The following is a 19,172-nucleotide window of genomic DNA, read 5'->3' as shown; positions in this document are numbered from 1 at the left end:
GACAGAATAAGGAAAGAAAACACATCCAAGTGAAGAAAGGGTACGGAGAGGTAAAGGCAGCGGGGGTCAACACACAGGCCTACTGGCTGCTGTCTTATTTACTTAACCTTCCCCGGGCTTATGTCCATTTAAGTTCAACCCATTTTAAATCCAGTGACATTTCAACCTCAATTAGTAATAATAATGTCTAATAATTATCACTAAAAGCCACTAGACAGTACATGAGAAGTGGCCGCTGCAGTGCATGTTGGTCTGGGCGGTAGGTGGGCCTCTTCCCAGACTACGGTGTGCCTTCACCTTCTTAACACCCTGCTTCCACACCAACTCACCAGCTTAGTCCACTTAGCGCTGATTAGATTTTCAGGGACATCCACTATACCCTTTTTAAAATGAAGTGCAACGCGGCGTCCGAGTCTCTCCTGAGCCGGCGCTAATGTTATGCAAATGGTTTAATATGAAGATAAAGACTGTTGCGGCACGCTCCGCTCTCACGGTTCAGGCCCTGGCAGTTTCTCCGTGCTCGCCCTAATGAGAAAGGCATTATTCTGAAGTCATTAAATGGTGCCCTCCATGACATCTCCCCCTCCCTCCCCCTGCGCGCACTCAGGCCATTAAAGCACTGTACGCACACTTTCAAGCCGCCTTTTATCAACAGCTCCTAGTTTCTTACGCATCACAATGTCACAGAATAGAAAATTACACTCTCCACCCACTGAGAAAATTGCTTTGGAATTGCTTGGTTATAAAGATGTGGAGTTTTTTTTGAAGAAATAAAAAACAAAACAAAGAAAAAGACAGGCATGAAAAAGATGCGCACACACAAACATAATCACCTGAAATGGAAATCTCATTGCGGTCTATTGGCAATTGTTGCTGGTAGTTAGTCAGGGGCTTTATCAATTTCATCAAAGGGATTTGCAGTGGCTCTGCACAAAGGGAGATTGCTGATATAAGGGGGGAGATTTGAAAGCTTCCCGATGATAAATGATGCTAGCCACTGCAGATGGCATGCAAAGAGACAAACGTCAACTGGTCATCACAAAGGGTAGGCCTGTAGACCTTAGTGGACGTGGTCAACACTTACAGATGGAGATACTGAGAATCCCGGCCTGCAAGTATTCCATTTAAACATGCATAATATGATTGCATTTCGCCACCATCCACCTGGGGCTCAGAGGCCTCAAGCTTATTACGTGCCTGGTAGGTCATGTGCTTAACTCACTCATGCTGTCGAGGAGAAGAAAACATGGTGGCACGGAGAGAGGGAAGCGCAGAAGAGAAATGCACTATGCTGGGACAAACATCCTCCCCCTCTCCCTCTCTCTCTCCCTCTCTCCCTCCCCCTCCCCCTCCTCCCTCCCTCTCTCTCTCTCCCTCTCTCCTCTCTCCCTCTCTCTCTCCCTCTCTCCCTCTCTCTCTCTCTCTCTCTCTCTCTCTCTCTCTCACTTCTGATCCATCTTCACTCTGGCATGATAACCCCTGTAGTGTCTCAGAATTTACTGTTATGACTTCCTCGCGGCAGGGGCGCCACACACCTGGAGATGGAGCAGGAATAAATCCAATATAGATTGCACGGCTGCACTGCCTCCCATCGTGCAGATCAAACCTGCAGTCCACAACCCAATTGCTTTTCTTCCACTAAATAGGTCTTTGGGGGCGAAGAGAAGTCAAATTCTCCACCCCTATACAGGACCACCATGAACCTAATGATGCTCCCTTGGCACCTCTGCCCCCCCTCCCCTGTGGTCCAGCTCGACCCTCCCAGAGGTGGCCTGGTCCTGGCGCCGTGTACCACACCTTTGGTCTTAAGACTGCTCTCATCGCCACGGAGGTGCGGCTCTCAGCAGCGCTCACTCAAGTTAGCTTGGACACACACACACACACAAATGCATGCACGGACACTCACAATCGCTCACTGTGTATTTACATATTGTCAGCCACCCCTGACCGCTCCTCATCCGCCAGCAACAGAGAAACAAAATGAATTTGATTACTAAGGGAGCTCCAACACTGACGGTTTGTGTGTGTGTGTGTCTGTGTGTGTGTGTGTGTGTGTGTGTGTGTGTCTGGATCTGGGCAAAGAGAGAGGGAGAGAGAGAGAGAGAGAGAGAGAGAGAAGAGGTGGAGCAGAATAACTGGCATCACATTGGGACAATAGCTAAGGGCCGGACTGCTGCCTCCGAACCCCTCTGCCCAGAGAGAGCCGCTGCCACCACCGTCATTACAATCACAGCTGCAGACCAGAGCTGACATCCCAGCGCATGGCGGGAAACTAATTTCATTTGAGATGATGTCTGATGAACCACTGGGGTTGTTATTGGTGATAAGTATCTGGAACCATCAGAAGTGAATCCCCTTCATGGCATGCTTCGCTAAACCATCAAAGTCTTCCCTCACTCGCTGAAACATGTTGAGTGTCTTGTTCCCACCTGCCTGGGAGAAATAGGCTATAACTGATTAAAGTTGCTATTTCAAACTGCCTGGGAGAAATAGGCTATAACTGATTAAAGTTGCTATTTCAAACTGCCGAAAAATGGTTAAAAACACAGATGAGGTCTCAACAAGCCATTAACTTGTGGCATAATTGTACCACAAGGTGTCAGTAAAATCTTTTTCTGTGCTCTCAGTTTCCTTATACCATCAACATACACATGATGATGTTGGGGCTGTTGAACTGTTTCTAATTATTAAGATTTTATGGTGATGTGATGGTGATTTCATACTGAAAGTTATGGCCAAATGACTAAATGGTTTTCATTAAACACATTCAATAATAGCATTGTAGCTGTTTTCCTATGTGACAAAAGCAGGACCTTCTCACGGCATTTTCTTGCGCACTGTTCCGTCCAAATGACCCTGCTCTACATGCCAGGGTTTACGAATACCCGGGGGTTAGGTCAATGAACAGTCTATTTGCCTTTCTTGAATACATTTCTTTGTGAATCTCTGAATATTTAAATGAATTTTATTCATCATGTGATTTTCGATCATTTACATAAAACTCAGACAAGGTCAGATATCAGCGAAGTCCTTAATTTGTCCTAATCAACTGTGATTTGCATTGCGGTATTTGAGAGTGTTATTGATGCTTGCTAAATAAATGGACTTCTTCATATTCAAGTGGGAGCGATAGGTCTTGATAAGATCAAGAGAAAAACATATTAGTTTGCATATATTTGGATGATTGGCTTAATAGAAATAAAATGTCATTCTTAAATTTCAGAATTCTTATTTTAATAGCCTATTCAATGAAGGGAAAAGTCATTCATATCAGCCGTAAAACTATGACCACGGTGCACGTGTCAAAACCTTATGATATGGCATCATATGAGAGCTCTCGTGCCCCTATGATCAGAGCTCATAAGGAGAGAAAAATGGTCAGCTTTGGTAGCCACTCATCTTGTGACCTACTCACCTGAATGACCTACTTGTGACCTACTCACCTGAATGCATTTTAAGATAGCCCATTCCATGCTTCATGTTGCAAAAATCAATAAGAATGCTAAGCAGAAAGCAATATCCCGGAACTAAACGAATGCGATGTAGCTATATCACGGCGCAAATAGCAAAGGCTTCCCTATAGGAACATGATTAAGTCTACCCAAATGATAAAGCGTCCCAGTACGTAATGCCTTATTAGGCCATAAGGCAATTATTCTGAACCCCACATAGGGGCCTACTCTGGTTATAAGAAACATAGCATATTACAATGGCACACTTGTTTGTTTCACAAAGAGGCCAAACTAAGTATGCTGAAATAGGCCAACTATTGCGCTTGAACGTTACGCAATGAATCCATTTCAATTTTATCATTTCATTAGGACTATTGTTTTGAAAGTGAAGGGTTCTGGGGGTCTAAATTGTGGCGTTGCCCGAAGTTTTCCACTTTACACCGAGGACGGCACAGGCTAATAGGCTTAAATGCGCACATCGCTTTTCTAAATGCCCTTGTCTTGCATAAATTCAAATTATCGAGTCAGTTTTGCGAAATTAGAGCCCTTTGTTTTTATTAGCGCGTATTACTGTTGAAAATTACTGATGATCACCACGTATGGGATTGCTATTGTCGTTCCGTTTCATGCATGCCATTCTAAACTTGGACTAACAAAGTCATTAAATTGACTCCCTCGCACTCTCATTATGTTGGGTGTTAATAACTACTAATTAACTTTGCTTACGCGCGCGTCTAAAAGCTCGTCTTTTTTGTTCGCACTTTAAACCAGAGCAGCATCCAATTATGCCACAGCGACTTGAGAGCAGACATGCCGCCTCTAGTGCGGGGCTGTCATCAAAGCGCCCACGGTAAACCGGTGCGCGTCCGCGATCCATATGATGAGAGTGCTCTGCACAGGCCGGTGCTCGCATGAAACGAGGAGCTCTGATGATTATGTCATGCCAGTGGATAAGCCCTGATAGAAGGCGCACACACACACACACACACACACACACACACACACACACACACACTCGGGTATGGACCTACATAAATCTGATGTAGGAGTTAGAACAAGTCAACAGGAGCGTGATGGGTAACAGCCAAATTGACAGTTAAAAATGCGTTAATTAATGTGCAATTAGGAGTAATTATCTAAAATCAGGGATAATCAATGGAAAGATGTGTAATTAAAATTTAGACACAAACTTTTCCACCAGTTAATGATTAATTACTGTCAGACACATTACACCCGTCAGGTCTCCATTAGCGCTTGACGATAATGAATACCTCTATGGTCAGCCAGTAGATGGCGCTAGGTGAAAGGTAGACCCAATCACAGAAGTTGGGACAACTTCACCCCCCCCCCCAATCCCCCAAAACACAGACACACACACTTCACCAACACACTGATCTTGCAGTCATAAATGTGGCCTCGGCCACTGCCTGGCTCTGGAGCATCTTGTGGAGAGAGCATGCACCACCACATTAGATGCCTGTGATGCGTTATGAGGCCAACCACAAGCCTGACCACAACCTTCTGTTGTGCGCCACTGCGTACACAATGCCTCACCAAACATCAGCAGATTATTGTGGAAATTATCAAGTTAGGCTGTTGGGAAAATATGACACACGGTAGCATCCGGTAATAGGGGCTCGCTGAAGTGACGGACACCTCCTAACTGCTCATCCACATGTGGCGCACTAAATAGACAGAAAATTGAATATGTGGAAATTGCGCTTTCCCCAATGTATGCGTGTAATTAGTGCATTTAAACAAAGCGCGGATGTCCTGCTGGCGGTAATAGTCGCTGACATTTCTTTTCTTGGGTTAATAACAGTGCGCGTACAAATGAATCAAATTGTGGCCCCAAATTACATAGCGACTTTAAATACCCGTCTGTATTACGCGCCTGTTTGTGACCACATAAAAACGCTTTATATTATTATTATTGCCATTACTCTGTTGATCTCCATACAACTGCTCTAACAAAAAATGTGACTCAATAAACGCAATACATTATTTGCAGTAACACGCAGACATGCATCCTTTGCTATAATGTTTCATCTGATAACCAAGATTCCTAATTACACACAAAGCAAGATATGTTTCCATATTCGTCTCTCCGACCACACATTTCACCGGTTTTGTAAATGTCTATGCCATATGTGGACATTACAAGAAAGGGCAGGGACAGCCCTCTCCATTTTCAAAAAACTCCTGAAGACCCAGCTCTTTAGAGAACATCTCCTCTCATAGCACCACTTACAACAAGTCTTGCTGATCCTAGCACTCACCAGCCGTCTTAAACTGACACGTCACTGTTAAAAACAGCACTCACTGATGCACTTATTCTTACTGTACTCTACCGTTTTTTAAATTGTCCTAAAATTGTTGAGAATTGCTTTAAAACTTAAACTTTACCATGTTGTAAGTCGCTTTGGCTAAAAATGCGTCAGCCAAATGTAATGTAATGTAATGTAAAGAAAAAGCCAAATTCTGTAAGTGAATCACAAAGGCAATATAAAAAAGACATCTTGACATATGGCAAGTTAACACACCAGAACTAAAGACATTTCGTGCCATTATATCTCATTTATGTTTTCAATGGCCTAGGTTTTCATTCTTACAAAGTTGACAACGTCTAAAGAAAATATAAAAAGTAGCCCAAATGGCAGCTTGTTGGAGTTTGGGGATTGAATTCAGAAAATTATCCTTTTTTTTTGCTGTGAAGGCTTTGAGCGATGTTCGGGGTCACACCATTCACAGCAGGTTAAATGGACTTTCATTTAAAATTACATTCTCAATCTATCTTCAGTCTAAGCGTGTCCTGCTACCTGCGGCATCACCAGGCTCCATTACCGCCGCCCTCACTTTTTAAGTCAATCATCTGAGGCTATCTGATCGCCACAACAATTTCGAAGAGGCCAGGCAATTAGTGTGCTAGGTGCGTTCGTGTGTGAGTGTGTGTGTGTGTGTGTGTGTTTCGTCAACGTGTGTCGGGAGAGTGATGTTTCATGGCGGATGGTTGGCTACAATAGGCCATGTGATATTTTCTGCATGTTTTTGTCTATAATTCATAGACAATTCTATTATACCTGCGTTTGGATGAATTGAGCGCCATACATTTCTAAACATGGGCAAACCACAGGTTTGCTAGTTTAATGGATGTAACATCTACATCACGAAGCAGGAGAAAATAAAGATTTCATCACATTTTTGTACCTTTATTTGTGATTCAATATATATATGAGAGTAAAATGACCTTATTTTCTCTACATGGTTAACTTATTTTTTCACATTTGGTATAGGCTACTTTTATGGGAATAATATAAATGAAATAGGATAGGCCTACTACTAATAACAATAAAAATGAAAATAATTATATTATTAATAATATTTACATAGCCTACTTTTATCTTATTCAAATAAAATATAAATAAATTGTAAAATATGTGATGTAAAGAAATGGCAATGGCAGAATAGCGTTATATCCAATGGAATAAAACATTTTATTTCAGTAGGCTTTAGAAAACCCCACTGGAGCATATGTGTTATTGAAGCTGGTGAATTTTAGTAGGAAAGTTTGAACGAAAGAATAGTTTAATGCTCCGCTTGGACAATCCTCTTTCGATTAGCTCGATTCGTGTAAATGAACCTTAATGTCAAAATACATAAAGATCGCCCTTTCCCCCCGGGAACCAATCAGATTGACGATACACGTCAATGTAACAGAATGGAGCACGCAGCTGTAGCAACTCACGGCATATGTTATTAGCGTCCGAGAGGGAGACAGAGCGAGCGAGACAAGCTTCTCACTCCTTCAAATACCCACTGCACCTGAGAAAAGAGAGACCAAAATGAGCAGTCCGTACCACGAAGACGTCCACGACAGAGGCGAGTGCAAAAGCAAATCGCCTACACTGCTCTCCTCGTACTGCATAGACAGTATCCTCGGGAGGAAAAGCCCGTGCAAAGTCAGACTGCTTGGAGCACAAAGTTTGCCAGCGCTGCCGTCGAGAGCGGAGAACGACCAAGGTGCTGAGGGTAAGATCGCAGAACTAATGGCACTACCTCAACAAGCCAATTCCAACGCTTTAAGACACAAGGCTCATGTCTTAGATTTTATGTTTCTATTGTAGAATAGCAAGATGTAGCGCGGTCGATTTATTTCCACAGATTTTAACAGCGTGACACGTTTGACAAGTTCTGACAGCTTACCAGCAGAATGGAAATGTCATCTACGAAGCTATCTTGCAGAGACCTCGAAATTGAAATATAGATTTAGTAGGCTACTGTATCAGTCTTCGTTTTTTTGTTGTTACGTGTCCACGAAAGCTTAAATGCTGCACGTGGAATAGTACAGCCTATAGCATTATTTATTTATTTATTTATTTATTTATTTATTTATTTATTTATTTATTTATTAGGATTGCAGTAAAATAGTTGGAAATAAATTTTCCCATTACCAATATCATAGTCCTTGATCACAGGAAAAAAAAACCTACAAACTACAAACCATTAGCGATTTTTCTTTCCATATGGAATTTAGTTAGGCTATTTTGCATGGGATTCTTTTTGCTAAATATAATTCTAGACTATTCTTATTATTCAGACATGCACCTGCCACCAAAACTACGCCGGCTATACGGTCCTGGGGGACGATACCTTGACACTTCCAGAGGTTATCATGACCACTCAGAGCGTGTCGAGAGAGAGCGGCTTTTGGACCAGGCCTGCGAAAACCTCAAAATCAACCAAGCCCCACAAGTCAGCATAAGCCGCAGCAAATCCTACAGAGAGAATGCGTCTTTCAGTCACAACGAGGAAGGGCAAGGTGCAGAGAACGGGTCCGAAGAGCTTGTGGAACTTAGCACGCTGAAGTTCGAAGAGGACGCTGTGAAAGAGGAGACGTGTGGAGACGCGGAACTCTCTCCGAAGGACGAAGAGAGTCTACAAAACGATGGGGATGTTAAAGATGGCGAGGACAGCGTTTGTTTGTCGGCGGGCAGTGACTCGGAGGAGGGGATGATGAAGAGAAAGCAGAGAAGATACAGGACTACCTTCACTAGCTACCAGCTCGAGGAGCTGGAGAGGGCCTTCCAGAAAACTCACTACCCAGATGTGTTTACAAGGTAGGCCCTACTTGAAAGGTGGACGCCAAATTGCGCTAGAACCGGCACAATATTATCAAACAATGAATCGACAATTGTTTTTCATCGAAATAATAACCGACTAATTTTCAGATTAGCTCTAAGAATGACGCAAACAGAAGCATAAATGCAGCACAAATGTGAAACAGGCCAATGTCGTGTCTATTATTTTCGTGTACAATATTCTATTGTATATAGTCCTATTTTAAGGGTATTATTTTAAGGGTATTATTTTAACTTTTTTTTAAAATTACACAACCTGAATTATGTGAGCAATTTATAGGCCTAGAAATTATTTTAGTAAACATCTTACGCGTATTTATACTACAGGCCGCATATGGAGGTGATAATTAAGTACAAAATGGTAATATAGAGTAAATTGATTTTACACATATGTAATGATATCATAGGCCTATATATAAAAGCACATTTTTTGAATGGGCTTCTTGGACTCTCACTTGGGTTACTTGTTTTGGAGAAATCAGAGGCAGTGTAATATTCTACTTCACTACAACAATGCGCAGGAACAAAATATGTCATTCAACCCAAGCTCTTATGGAAGGGGAACAATAGCGCCAAATGTGCACTAACTCGTTTTATGTCAGACTATGTGTGCGGTATTGTCATGACTGATATTGATATGACCATCTTAGGGCCAATTAGTCGTTGTTCCTGTCATTTCATCATGTATCTCCTGACAGCCTTTTCCTATAACGAGGTTTCGAGACACTGTGGACAATGTCCTGACTTGCGAGGTTACTTTTGGAACAATAGTGTCACACACTAGTTCAGTGAGTGTGTAGCGTGTGAACACTAGTTCAGTGAGTATGTATGAGGAGTCGTGGCAGATACCCTGTTATTGTTATCTGAAAGGCTGCAGCCTTGCGTTTGTTAGTTGTAACACTGACGTTTACTGATTCACAATTTTTGTGTCTCACAATATTGAAAATGTGCGCCAAAACGCATGCAAAAAATGTATGTACACTGTTAAATGCAAGTATGCAATGAAATATGCAATGCAACTTGGCATTTGATGACAGCAGCATCTTTCTAACATCAATTGGGTGCAGCACAATAATTGGCCATGGTCTGAATACTCTAAGGTGTTTATGTTACCTTTAGCTATATGGACATAAACATGGTAAACATTTTAAGATTATATGATATGTCTAGACAGTTTTTGTTTTCAATCTGAACGAACAGGTGGTGCGTCTTATCGCGTTTCGGATAAGCAAATAATCCATATAATACCGGCGATACACTTTAGATAAGGCAGCTAATAGATGACAACACACCAAATTCCATTTTAACAAAATGTTCCGTGCACGTTGATCAAGTTCATTGGCGTTTTTTTAATCGATTCATTCGTAGCAGATTAATGCAATCAATTTGACAGGTATGCTTTCAGCAAACGCTTGATCGCTGTGTAAGAGTCATTACTCAAGCCATTATGTTGTTACAATGCGCCTGGAAAAAAGCCCCATGCACAAGTGCACCATTTAACAATATACACCATACTATTTCGATTATCATCAAATTACTGGCCACATTTACGCTTTTCAAATTTGCCCGGCACAATTTTCTGCCATTGTCAATGTAAAATTGCAAGATCTCAGTTAAAGGCGCGCGCGCGGAAACCTATTTTCTCTTTCTTATTCCTTCCCTCCGTTCTATTTCTTTACAGAGAGGAGCTCGCGATGCGGTTGGACCTGACGGAGGCACGCGTACAAGTAAGCAGTGCCTTGTTGCTGATGTTTGATTTGTTGCATAAAATCGGTAGGCATTGCAGCCCGTTGTTAACGACACTTAACTATTCAAATAAAGAACATCAGATAGCTGACGTATTGCGCACTTATTTTGTAAATTGTGGTCTGGAGTTAACATGACGTCTTTAAATGTCATGTTTATTAACGGACACTTCCCTTGTAAAGTTTTATCAGGGAGAACAAACATCCACCGGCAATGGATATTATCAGGAAATATCTTACAAGCACATACGAGTGAAAGTGTTTATTCCAAACTTTGTTAAATGGCCATAAATGCTGAAAAACTCTTTCCTGTTATCGAAAGTTATTAAATACTATAAGGCGGACATTTTAGTGGCAATTACGCGGACGCCCCTGATTCATAAAAGCGCACTTAGCGTGAGAGCAAACATGGCTATTTCAGGGAGAAAATGGTGTTTGAATTCTCATCGCCGGAGCGAGGGAGAGGGAGGGGGGAGCAGGATAATGCTATTTGATTTCCCATTTTGTGATTGCAATAGACCAGCATTGATCCAATGCTTTGCACTTGGAGCGAATGAGAGACTATTAAAGGTGTTTGCCCCCTCCGCTCTGTCTGTTCACGGCGTGCTTTGCATGTTCAAGACCAACTCTCATAACCAGAGAGACAGTACAAACACATAAAACAACAGATGTCTGTTTGGGGCCGTAGGTGAACAAATCACTTAACGGGCTCAATCTGGAGGTGATAAAACTCATAAATTCCCCAGGGGCCATGCAATACAAAACAGCTTCAAACAGGGCAGCGCTTAAGCAAGTGTGTTTGGAGAGAGTAGGGAGGGGGAGTGGGTGTTAGAGGAGAGATATATCTCCATAGTCCCGAGTCCCTACTTACTGTCCTACTATTGACATTTTCTCCATTGTCAGTCCCTGCCTGCGGGCCATGCTTTTGGCCGTAGACCTACAAACTGCAGCAGTTTTGGATGGATGGGGGGTAGATCGTGGGAAAGTTAAATAGCCTTTGGAGGTCACATGCGGAATTTAATTTAAAGCGCATTAATTGTTAGTAGACTCTGTTTAGTTGTTATTTCCCGATCTTTTGTTAACATGGTTCTAAATTATTGCACCCTCGCCCGTTTTGGGGCTGTCTAAACCAGATTTTAATTAGCGATCTTAAGCTAACGGCCCAGAAGGGAGTGGGTTAGACCCTGTGTAATTACTGCTGACTTTCCGCCTATTTGTCACCTCATTAAACGGAGCCACAGATTGTGGGTAGACTACTGAGGCGAGGAACTTATGCTTCTGCTCCCAGATACATTTGGATTATTTATTCAAATATATGATTAAAAAATATCACCTCTTTTTAGAACTTTTATATAGTATGCAACATGTTGTTGTCCATTATGAATTACATTTAGCCTACCTAAAACCTACCCCTCATTTATGTATTAATAATAATTTATTATTATTTTGGCCTACTATAAATGGCTAACATTATGCCTGACTAGCAACTCTGACTTGGTTTTCCCAGGTGTGGTTCCAGAACCGGCGGGCCAAGTGGAGAAAGCGCGAGAAAGCTGGGGTGCAGACCCACCCGCCCGGCCTCCCCTTCCCCGGACACCTGGCAGCAGCGCATCCCCTAAGCCACTACCTGGAGGGGGGGCCATTCCCACCACATCACCACCCCGCGCTGGAGTCGGCTTGGACGGCTGCTGCAGCGGCTGCCGCTGCCTTCCCCGGTTTGGCTCCGCCCCACAACGGCTCCGGCCTGCCCCCGGCCACGCCCCTCGGGTTGGGCACCTTCTTGGGCACAGCCATGTTTAGACATCCTGCTTTCATCGGGCCCACCTTTGGGAGGTAAGAACTTACATGTGTTTGCTTTGGTTATATGCCATTCACCATTCACAGGTATTTTTCCTCACTCATGTGAATAGGCCTACAGTTTATGTAACTTTTGCCCACTTGCAAGCCACCATATCCTAAATATTGAAAAACTCAATCTTGGAAACCTGTGCATTCATTTTGTCACCCATCTGATGTGGCATGTATTTACCGCTTCCAGTTCAATGCATTCAAAGGAAACTGCATTCGAATAGGGAAAATTCAGTTTTGAGTGAGTGTGGATGTGTGTTCCTGTGTACAGGAAGCTGCTACAGCAGTGTTCTTTGATATGCAAAATTAGATTATGGCAGCGAAGAAGCTAATTTGGCAAGTGGTTGATGCTGAGACACAAGCTGCTGGAGAAGGTGGCAATTTATTCCCAGGGCAGTGTTAAATGATTTTAAGCTCTAGATCAGAGAAAACATTACAAGTGCCAGCAACAGATCAACACCTGCTCACAGGACCAGGGAGCGGAAAGGGGTTTTTAAGCCAACCATACCAAATGTGGTAGGGTCACCACATTCGTGTAACATCTGATAACTGATCATATTAAAATAAAAATAAAATTCAAAGTAAAGAGAACAAGCTACAATTTCATTTCAGCTCTGCCAATTGATGACTGAATAGCACAAAATCTTCCTTATCTACAATGTCAAAAAGTGACAGACATCTCAGTATTGAAAACTTTTCAGTGTTTTGTGAAGGTATTATAATTCAAGCAACTCATTGCATTCTATTATTGTACAACTTTTTGGAACCCTACACCTCAAACCGACAAGTTATACTGAAGCTATAAATATATATTTTTAAAAAGTATTTAAGCTCCCTTTGTGTCTAATGCATTAAATATATTAATATTCAATATATTCTGTATGACATCCATCAAATGTTTTATATGAATATGTTATGCACATGGTGCTTCTGAGAGGTTGAGGGATTTTCGAGGGGTGTTTTAATGTGTGGTCAAGGTGTTGTGGAACTGGAAAAAAATATTAGGGTAGGCAGTTTTACTATTATTTGATGTTTTACACAGGATATAGGACTACTTTCAACTGTTTCCTTTTTGACAATAATGTTCATTGTTACTGTTGAATGTCGGTTCGGACCAAAGCCTCTGCCCAGAGCCATAACCTTAACCATGGTGTGTGTGTTGTGCCCAGAGCCATAACCTTAACCATGGTGTGTGTGTGTGTGTGTGCTGTGCTGTGCTGTTGCCTGCCCCCAGACTCTTCTCCAGTATGGGTCCCCTGACTAATGCTTCCACTGCGGCCGCTCTCCTCCGTCAGCCCGTCCCACCCGTGGACAGCCAGGTCCAGCCAGGCCCCGCCCTCCCCTCGGACCCATCATCTTCCCACGCGGCCGACCGACGGGCCTCCAGCATCGCAGCGCTCCGGCTCAAGGCCAAGGAGCACTCGGCCCAGCTGACGCAGCTCAACATCCTGCCGTCCGGCGCCGCGGGCAAGGAGGTGTGCTGAGCCGGGCCCCACGGACCGGACCGGACCTCTGCCACGCCTCGCTACCTACCCTCTTGCACCCTGCCGCCCCTCCCTCTTTCCCTTAAACCTCCTTCCAAACTAAAGCAAGACCAAATCCATAGAAACTCTAGCAACACTGAGCTGCAGTTGGCACTAGCTAGAGGCTGAGAGCTGCCAGCCTGCCATGGCATCCATCCTTCATCCGACCTCCACTGCCCACCCAACATACAGAGACCGCATACGGGCAGTCCACTCTCTGAACTGACCTCTCCTGGGGGGGGGGACAGGTTGTGGTGTGAACCTGTTGCCAGGGGAGACCTCTGGTTGGCCTGTGCAAATCCAGCACGCATGTCATGGCGAGAAGGGCCACCGGCCCCAGAACCCAGTTACCCATAATGCACCATCACCAACCAGCCCCCGCCCCCCAACACACATCTTTTATAACCCACCATAGACTTGAACATTTCCTGTTAGCAATGTACTTAGTGTGTGTGTTCACAAATACATCTAGCCTGATGAGACCTAGTGTTCAAACAGACCAGGAACCCTCAGGCCACGGGGGTGGGGGTGAGGTGGGGTGAGGAGTGTACTGCTACATGGGAGGTCATCTTAGTACGCCTCACCTCAGCAGGCATCAGGCTGACCTGTGCTCTTTGTTCACTGTGCACCAGAGGTCAATATACCAAAGGGAAACCCAGTCACCACGTCAGACTTTCTCCAGACTCTCTCCTCGGGCCTTAGTCAGTCGATCCATCATTATAGTTTAGGTCTCCACACCGACCTCTGTCCAACTGACCTGTCGAGCATTTGTGTAGGTTAAATACACTGTTTTTTGGACCTTTTTTTATTTTTAAAACCCCCAATTGGATTGATTATGCTATATTGCAATCCTATTTGACAGATAAGACAGAGATGATGTGATGTTTAGAGTAAATACACAGCCTCACTCACGCAACTGTGATGAGCAAATGTACATAATAATGCAAAGTGGAAAGAAAAAAAAAGAAAGAAAAAAAATTAACAGAGTCTTGTATATTTGGAGAAAAAAAGTTTGAAAAAGATGCACTTGATGTAGTATTGTATGACTGTTTCTGAGTAGAAAAGCTCCTATGTTAATGAGATATTAGGTTTTTAGACTATAATTTATGTTCACTCTCTGCTCAAGAGCATTTTGATGGAGAAGAGAGGTTGCTTTATTGATAAGTGAGTGTAAATGACTCTGGCTTAGGCCTGATAAACTATAACTAAATAAAAACTGGTGACATAATTTTTTGATTGTTCCACAGTCTCTTGCACATTTATTCAGATAATGTTATTTGGGAAGCGATGCAGGCCAAATAAGGATGACATGATTTACTTCCTTATTTGTGGTACTCATTTAGGCACTACTCTTGAAGCAGATCTTTTAAAATGGTAATAATAAAAATAGGTTCAGTAGCCAAGGTGAAATAAGATGCATAATTCTGACCACACTGTCATCACTCAATTGTATGAATTAGCCAGTATTTTATTTTATTTTTTTAAATATTAAACGTTCACCACAGGCTAATTTAAACATGTTGAGAGGTGTTTTAATGTTTGGTCCAGGCATAGTGAAATATTAGACATTTGCCACTTTATGTTTCAGCAAAGAAGCATTGTGGACGTTTGAGGATGCATTTTCTTCTGGAATGATGTAGCCTAGTTGCGTATTTACTTAAATACATTAGACCCTCTTTACATTTATAGCCTACTCTAAAGGAAATCAACTAAAATCAAGTAAGGTTAACAAAAGCCGTGTCATTATACTAAGAAGCAATAGCAATCTTAAATCTGTCTATAGCGATACACCATTTAAGACTGTAGCCTATTAAAGGGAAGGATCGATAAGGTATAGTGTGCGTATTAAGCTGTGGTGGGGTGGCTATGAGGGACATTACAATCCAACATCAAAGTGGGGCCGTGGGCAAATTTTGCTGTTGAATACAAGACATATTGGCAAACACACAAGAATTTCACAGCAATAGGACAGCGGAGCTCTTTGATGACCTTGAACGATAGCCTAAATAACACACCATATCCATAGAAGAGAGTCTGAACGTGTGAATACTACACACAAGCGACGGATTTCAATTATACAACCATTTTATTTGACAGTTAACAAAACATGCTTTCAAAACTCTTCAAGGCCCTAAATTGGTTTTAACAGCTGTAATGCCAACTCAGTTGCTGTGAGTTCTTTCTCATTAATGAAGTAACATCCAGTTTATCAGCAAGTCTTTCTTTCAGATTCCCAATTTAATTCCCAAATCCTCTCCGTTGGAACTCACAGGAGAGGCGATGCCATTACCGCAATCAATGCGCTCCTTTCAACGCCGTCATTTTCCCCATTTGACCCGTCCATGGTGCTGAACCAAATCGCGTGAAATTACCTCCCGGATTAATTTTCTTCTTTATTGCTCAGTCCAATGAAAAGCTTTCTCTTTCCTTGTTTTACAACCGTTAATCCGTCTCGTTTCGACGCAGCACACAAGCAGGATCAAGGAGAAAGGAAATAAAGCGACTAAGGGGACGCACTGAGCTCTGGGTGTGAGCGCACACACACATTACACATCTGCACATTAAGCACGTAAACATCGTTCATTAAGGATAACCTACTCTTCAGACTTGCACCGAGACAATGTTAACGGTCACACGGCCGGCATTAAAATCTGTGGACTTCAGAGGGAGCAATATTAGCCTACAGAAAGCAATTTTCTCCCCACTGCCACAGCCCCTCAGTAGGTGAGCGCTGGGCACTCAATTTTGTTTCTTCCAAGGCCACTGGTGCGTGCTCCTGTTGGACGCTTATGAGATTTCACAGAATGTCTTAATCTCATTGTGAACTTTTTTTTCTAATGAATAGCAACTCAATTTGATCATAGCATCTGGGGAATGTCCTTCTCAATGGAGGATATGCGGGCCCTATAGGGCAAATTAAAAAGTAGACAACTTTGAGACGTAGGCCTAATCCCTTTCCGCTCACTGTTTAATGAATGGGAATCCAATAGTCATAGTTATCATAGCTAGGCCTATAACAATAAACGCAACGGTAGAAATGTAAATTCTGTGGACTAACCAATATTTCCCATTATATCCCACAATAGGTGGGCCTACAAGTTAAATATTACCCGTTCCGTATCTGTGTGCGGCAGCAGGAGCCACGTTTTAAAGGCATAAAAAGCGCCCTGTGTGTTACTTCCAAATCCATCGCCTACTCAGTCCATGTTTGATTTCGATGTTGATTTCAAATTCTTCCGGCCTGTGCTTCGGCACACTGGGCAATCAAACCCCAGTTCCTCTCGGACACGGCTCGAGACAGGCGGAGCACCCGCTCTAAAGGCGCTTTGATGAGCCCCTCGCCTCGCTTTGGAGTCATATAGAGGAGAAATCACGGTGAAAAGGCTGAATAGTTCGCCACTGGCACTCGGTCCTCCTTTGCCTGGCCGTAATTCCCCCGTCTCTTTTACCCTCATCCAATTAGCTCGGTGTATTAAGCGGTTTATCATCTCATAGCCCCCCATTCAGGCGAACAAGGGGAGCACTTTGCAATAGGACCGCTTCTCCTTTTGACACCTCGGGTACTTACATATTCCACGACGCTATGAATAATGGGGGGAGAATAGGCCACTAATTCCCTCATCAAAGACTACCTTGTCCATCGCTTTGCTCAACACAACTATTCTGGTCAAAAAGACAGGCAATAAAGCTTAGCATAACAAAAACGATTTGTTCGTATTAGCTTAGTGCTGAAATGAATGCAAAGCCTTATTGCTATTGAGTGCTGTAGTTTGGAAACAGCCTCGCCCGCGTGATAATGCGCTGGCCGATTTCGAGGAATGTTGGGCATGAAATCCGAGAGTAGGCCTAATTGATAACTTAATCTTATAAAGTGCCAAAGGGAATTTAGTAGTCCATCTGAAGTTAAGTACAATACCAGCTCACAACCGACGAGATCTTAGGTAGGCTACACAAGTAATAAATAAATAAAATATTTGAATACCCTACACAAGGCCTCTCTTTTGTCGCGACTCATTTTCGGATTTTAAGTGGAGTCTTTCAAGGTGTGCGCCATTCGCCAGTCACCTTGTCTAACTCCTTAAGTCTGATATATTTTTTAGCGTTTATTTGACTAAATACATCAAAATACAGACTTTTCTGTAATCTACACTATCCACTAGTCTGGATGACACCAGCCACAATGCACTTACAGAATTGGTTGGGTTTACCCAGGCTAAGTGACTTCCAAACACCAAATTACACACCAAGGGCGCTATAAAAATGTATTTTCTTGGAATGGGCACTCTAAAATGCATTCATTGCAGAAAAAAAGTGAATATTCAGAGAAACAGATACAATACTAACCATTTTTATTTAAGTTCATATATCAAAACATATTACACAATTTATCAACACAATCTGGTTACTACAGAATAAACAAAGACAAATCAGCAACATAAATGTAGAAATGGACAAAACATTGCAGACATTAAATGCACACGACATTAAAACCTCCTCCCACAAAAGCAACAAAGGGCTAACTTAACACACTAATACTTGACATAGATATGACTTCAGACACCTGCTGGACCATAGAGACCACCCAAATGCCACCACCTCAATCCTCTGCCTTTAGTCAAAAAGCCCAAAGGCATCAAACGAGACTCATTCAAACAAGGGTCCAATCACAGTAAAATTGGAAGAAACATCTCCAGAATCAAAGGCATTGTGGGTATTGTATGTGTCATTGGCTAATTGCTGGCCAGTGAATGGGACTGGGGTTGTAGTGGTAGTGGTGGGGGTGTGTGTGTGTGTGTGTGTGTGTGTGGGGGGGTTATGTGATGAGATGTCATTACAGGGCAGGGATCCACAGATCCCATCAAGCAGGCCCGCGAGCTCCAATCTGCCCGTAACTTAGTCGTGATTGATATTCCCTTGGACACTCCCGGGGTACGTAGGGGTGTGTGTGTGTGTGTAGGGGGGAAAGTGCATAGGGTTTTTTTTGTGACACGGGTGATGCGGAGGGGGTCCACCTGAGAGGGTCTTTATCCTCTCATGACGAGCCAGTTTCGCCAGGGAATCGTCGCCGATTAAAGAGAGACGGGTGAGAAGAACTAGACGGACGATGAGAACGTGGGGGGAGGGGTCAAGGTGATTGATTTGGACTCAAATAGCCCAAGATGGCTGGAGATGTGGTCATTACGCACCCAGCCGCCATTAGAACATGACCTGCGACCCCCAAGCGTATTCACATGTGCCTCGTCCGAACGTGGTCATACTATGCAGTTCCTTAAATAACACAAAAGGAGAGGGTAATGCCACGGCTGGTTAATAGTCCACGGCACTCAAGGATGACCTAATTCAGATTAGATACTGGCCGAGAACTGGAGTCATTCTACTCAAACCTCATGTGGTCGGTTCTATAAAATGAAAGGGATTAAGGGAGGCTTTGTTGAGACGTTTCATCAATAAAAATAGCACCCAGTC

The 19,172-nt window shown here is 43.0% G+C and overlaps 1 protein-coding gene across 1 annotated transcript; it reads left to right on the top strand.

Annotated features, from left to right (window-relative positions):
- The first annotated feature begins 7,223 nt into the window (after positions 1-7,223).
- Positions 7,224-14,934, top strand: arxa (aristaless related homeobox a). The gene is made up of 5 exons (XM_048266431.1): positions 7,224-7,481; positions 8,050-8,569; positions 10,272-10,317; positions 11,843-12,168; positions 13,418-14,934. Exons 1-5 carry the CDS (start codon positions 7,295-7,297, stop codon positions 13,665-13,667), a joined length of 1,329 nt encoding a protein of 442 aa, XP_048122388.1. The 5' UTR covers positions 7,224-7,294; the 3' UTR covers positions 13,668-14,934.
- The last annotated feature ends 4,238 nt before the right edge of the window (positions 14,935-19,172 follow it).

This window comes from Alosa alosa, chromosome 16 (assembly GCF_017589495.1).
Source record: "Alosa alosa isolate M-15738 ecotype Scorff River chromosome 16, AALO_Geno_1.1, whole genome shotgun sequence".
Classification (NCBI taxonomy): Eukaryota; Metazoa; Chordata; class Actinopteri; order Clupeiformes; family Clupeidae; genus Alosa; species Alosa alosa.
Note: the sequence above shows the minus strand (reverse complement) of the source record. Positions and strands in the feature narration are given on the sequence as shown.

Coding starts and splice junctions, on each gene's coding strand:
- arxa (XM_048266431.1), top strand. CDS start 7,295: ATGAGCAGTCCGTACCACGAAGACGTCCACGACAGAGGCGAGTGCAAA. Junction 7,482..8,049: donor GAACGACCAAGGTGCTGAGG/GTAAGATCGCAG, acceptor CTTATTATTCAG/ACATGCACCTGCCACCAAAA. Junction 10,318..11,842: donor TGACGGAGGCACGCGTACAA/GTAAGCAGTGCC, acceptor TGGTTTTCCCAG/GTGTGGTTCCAGAACCGGCG.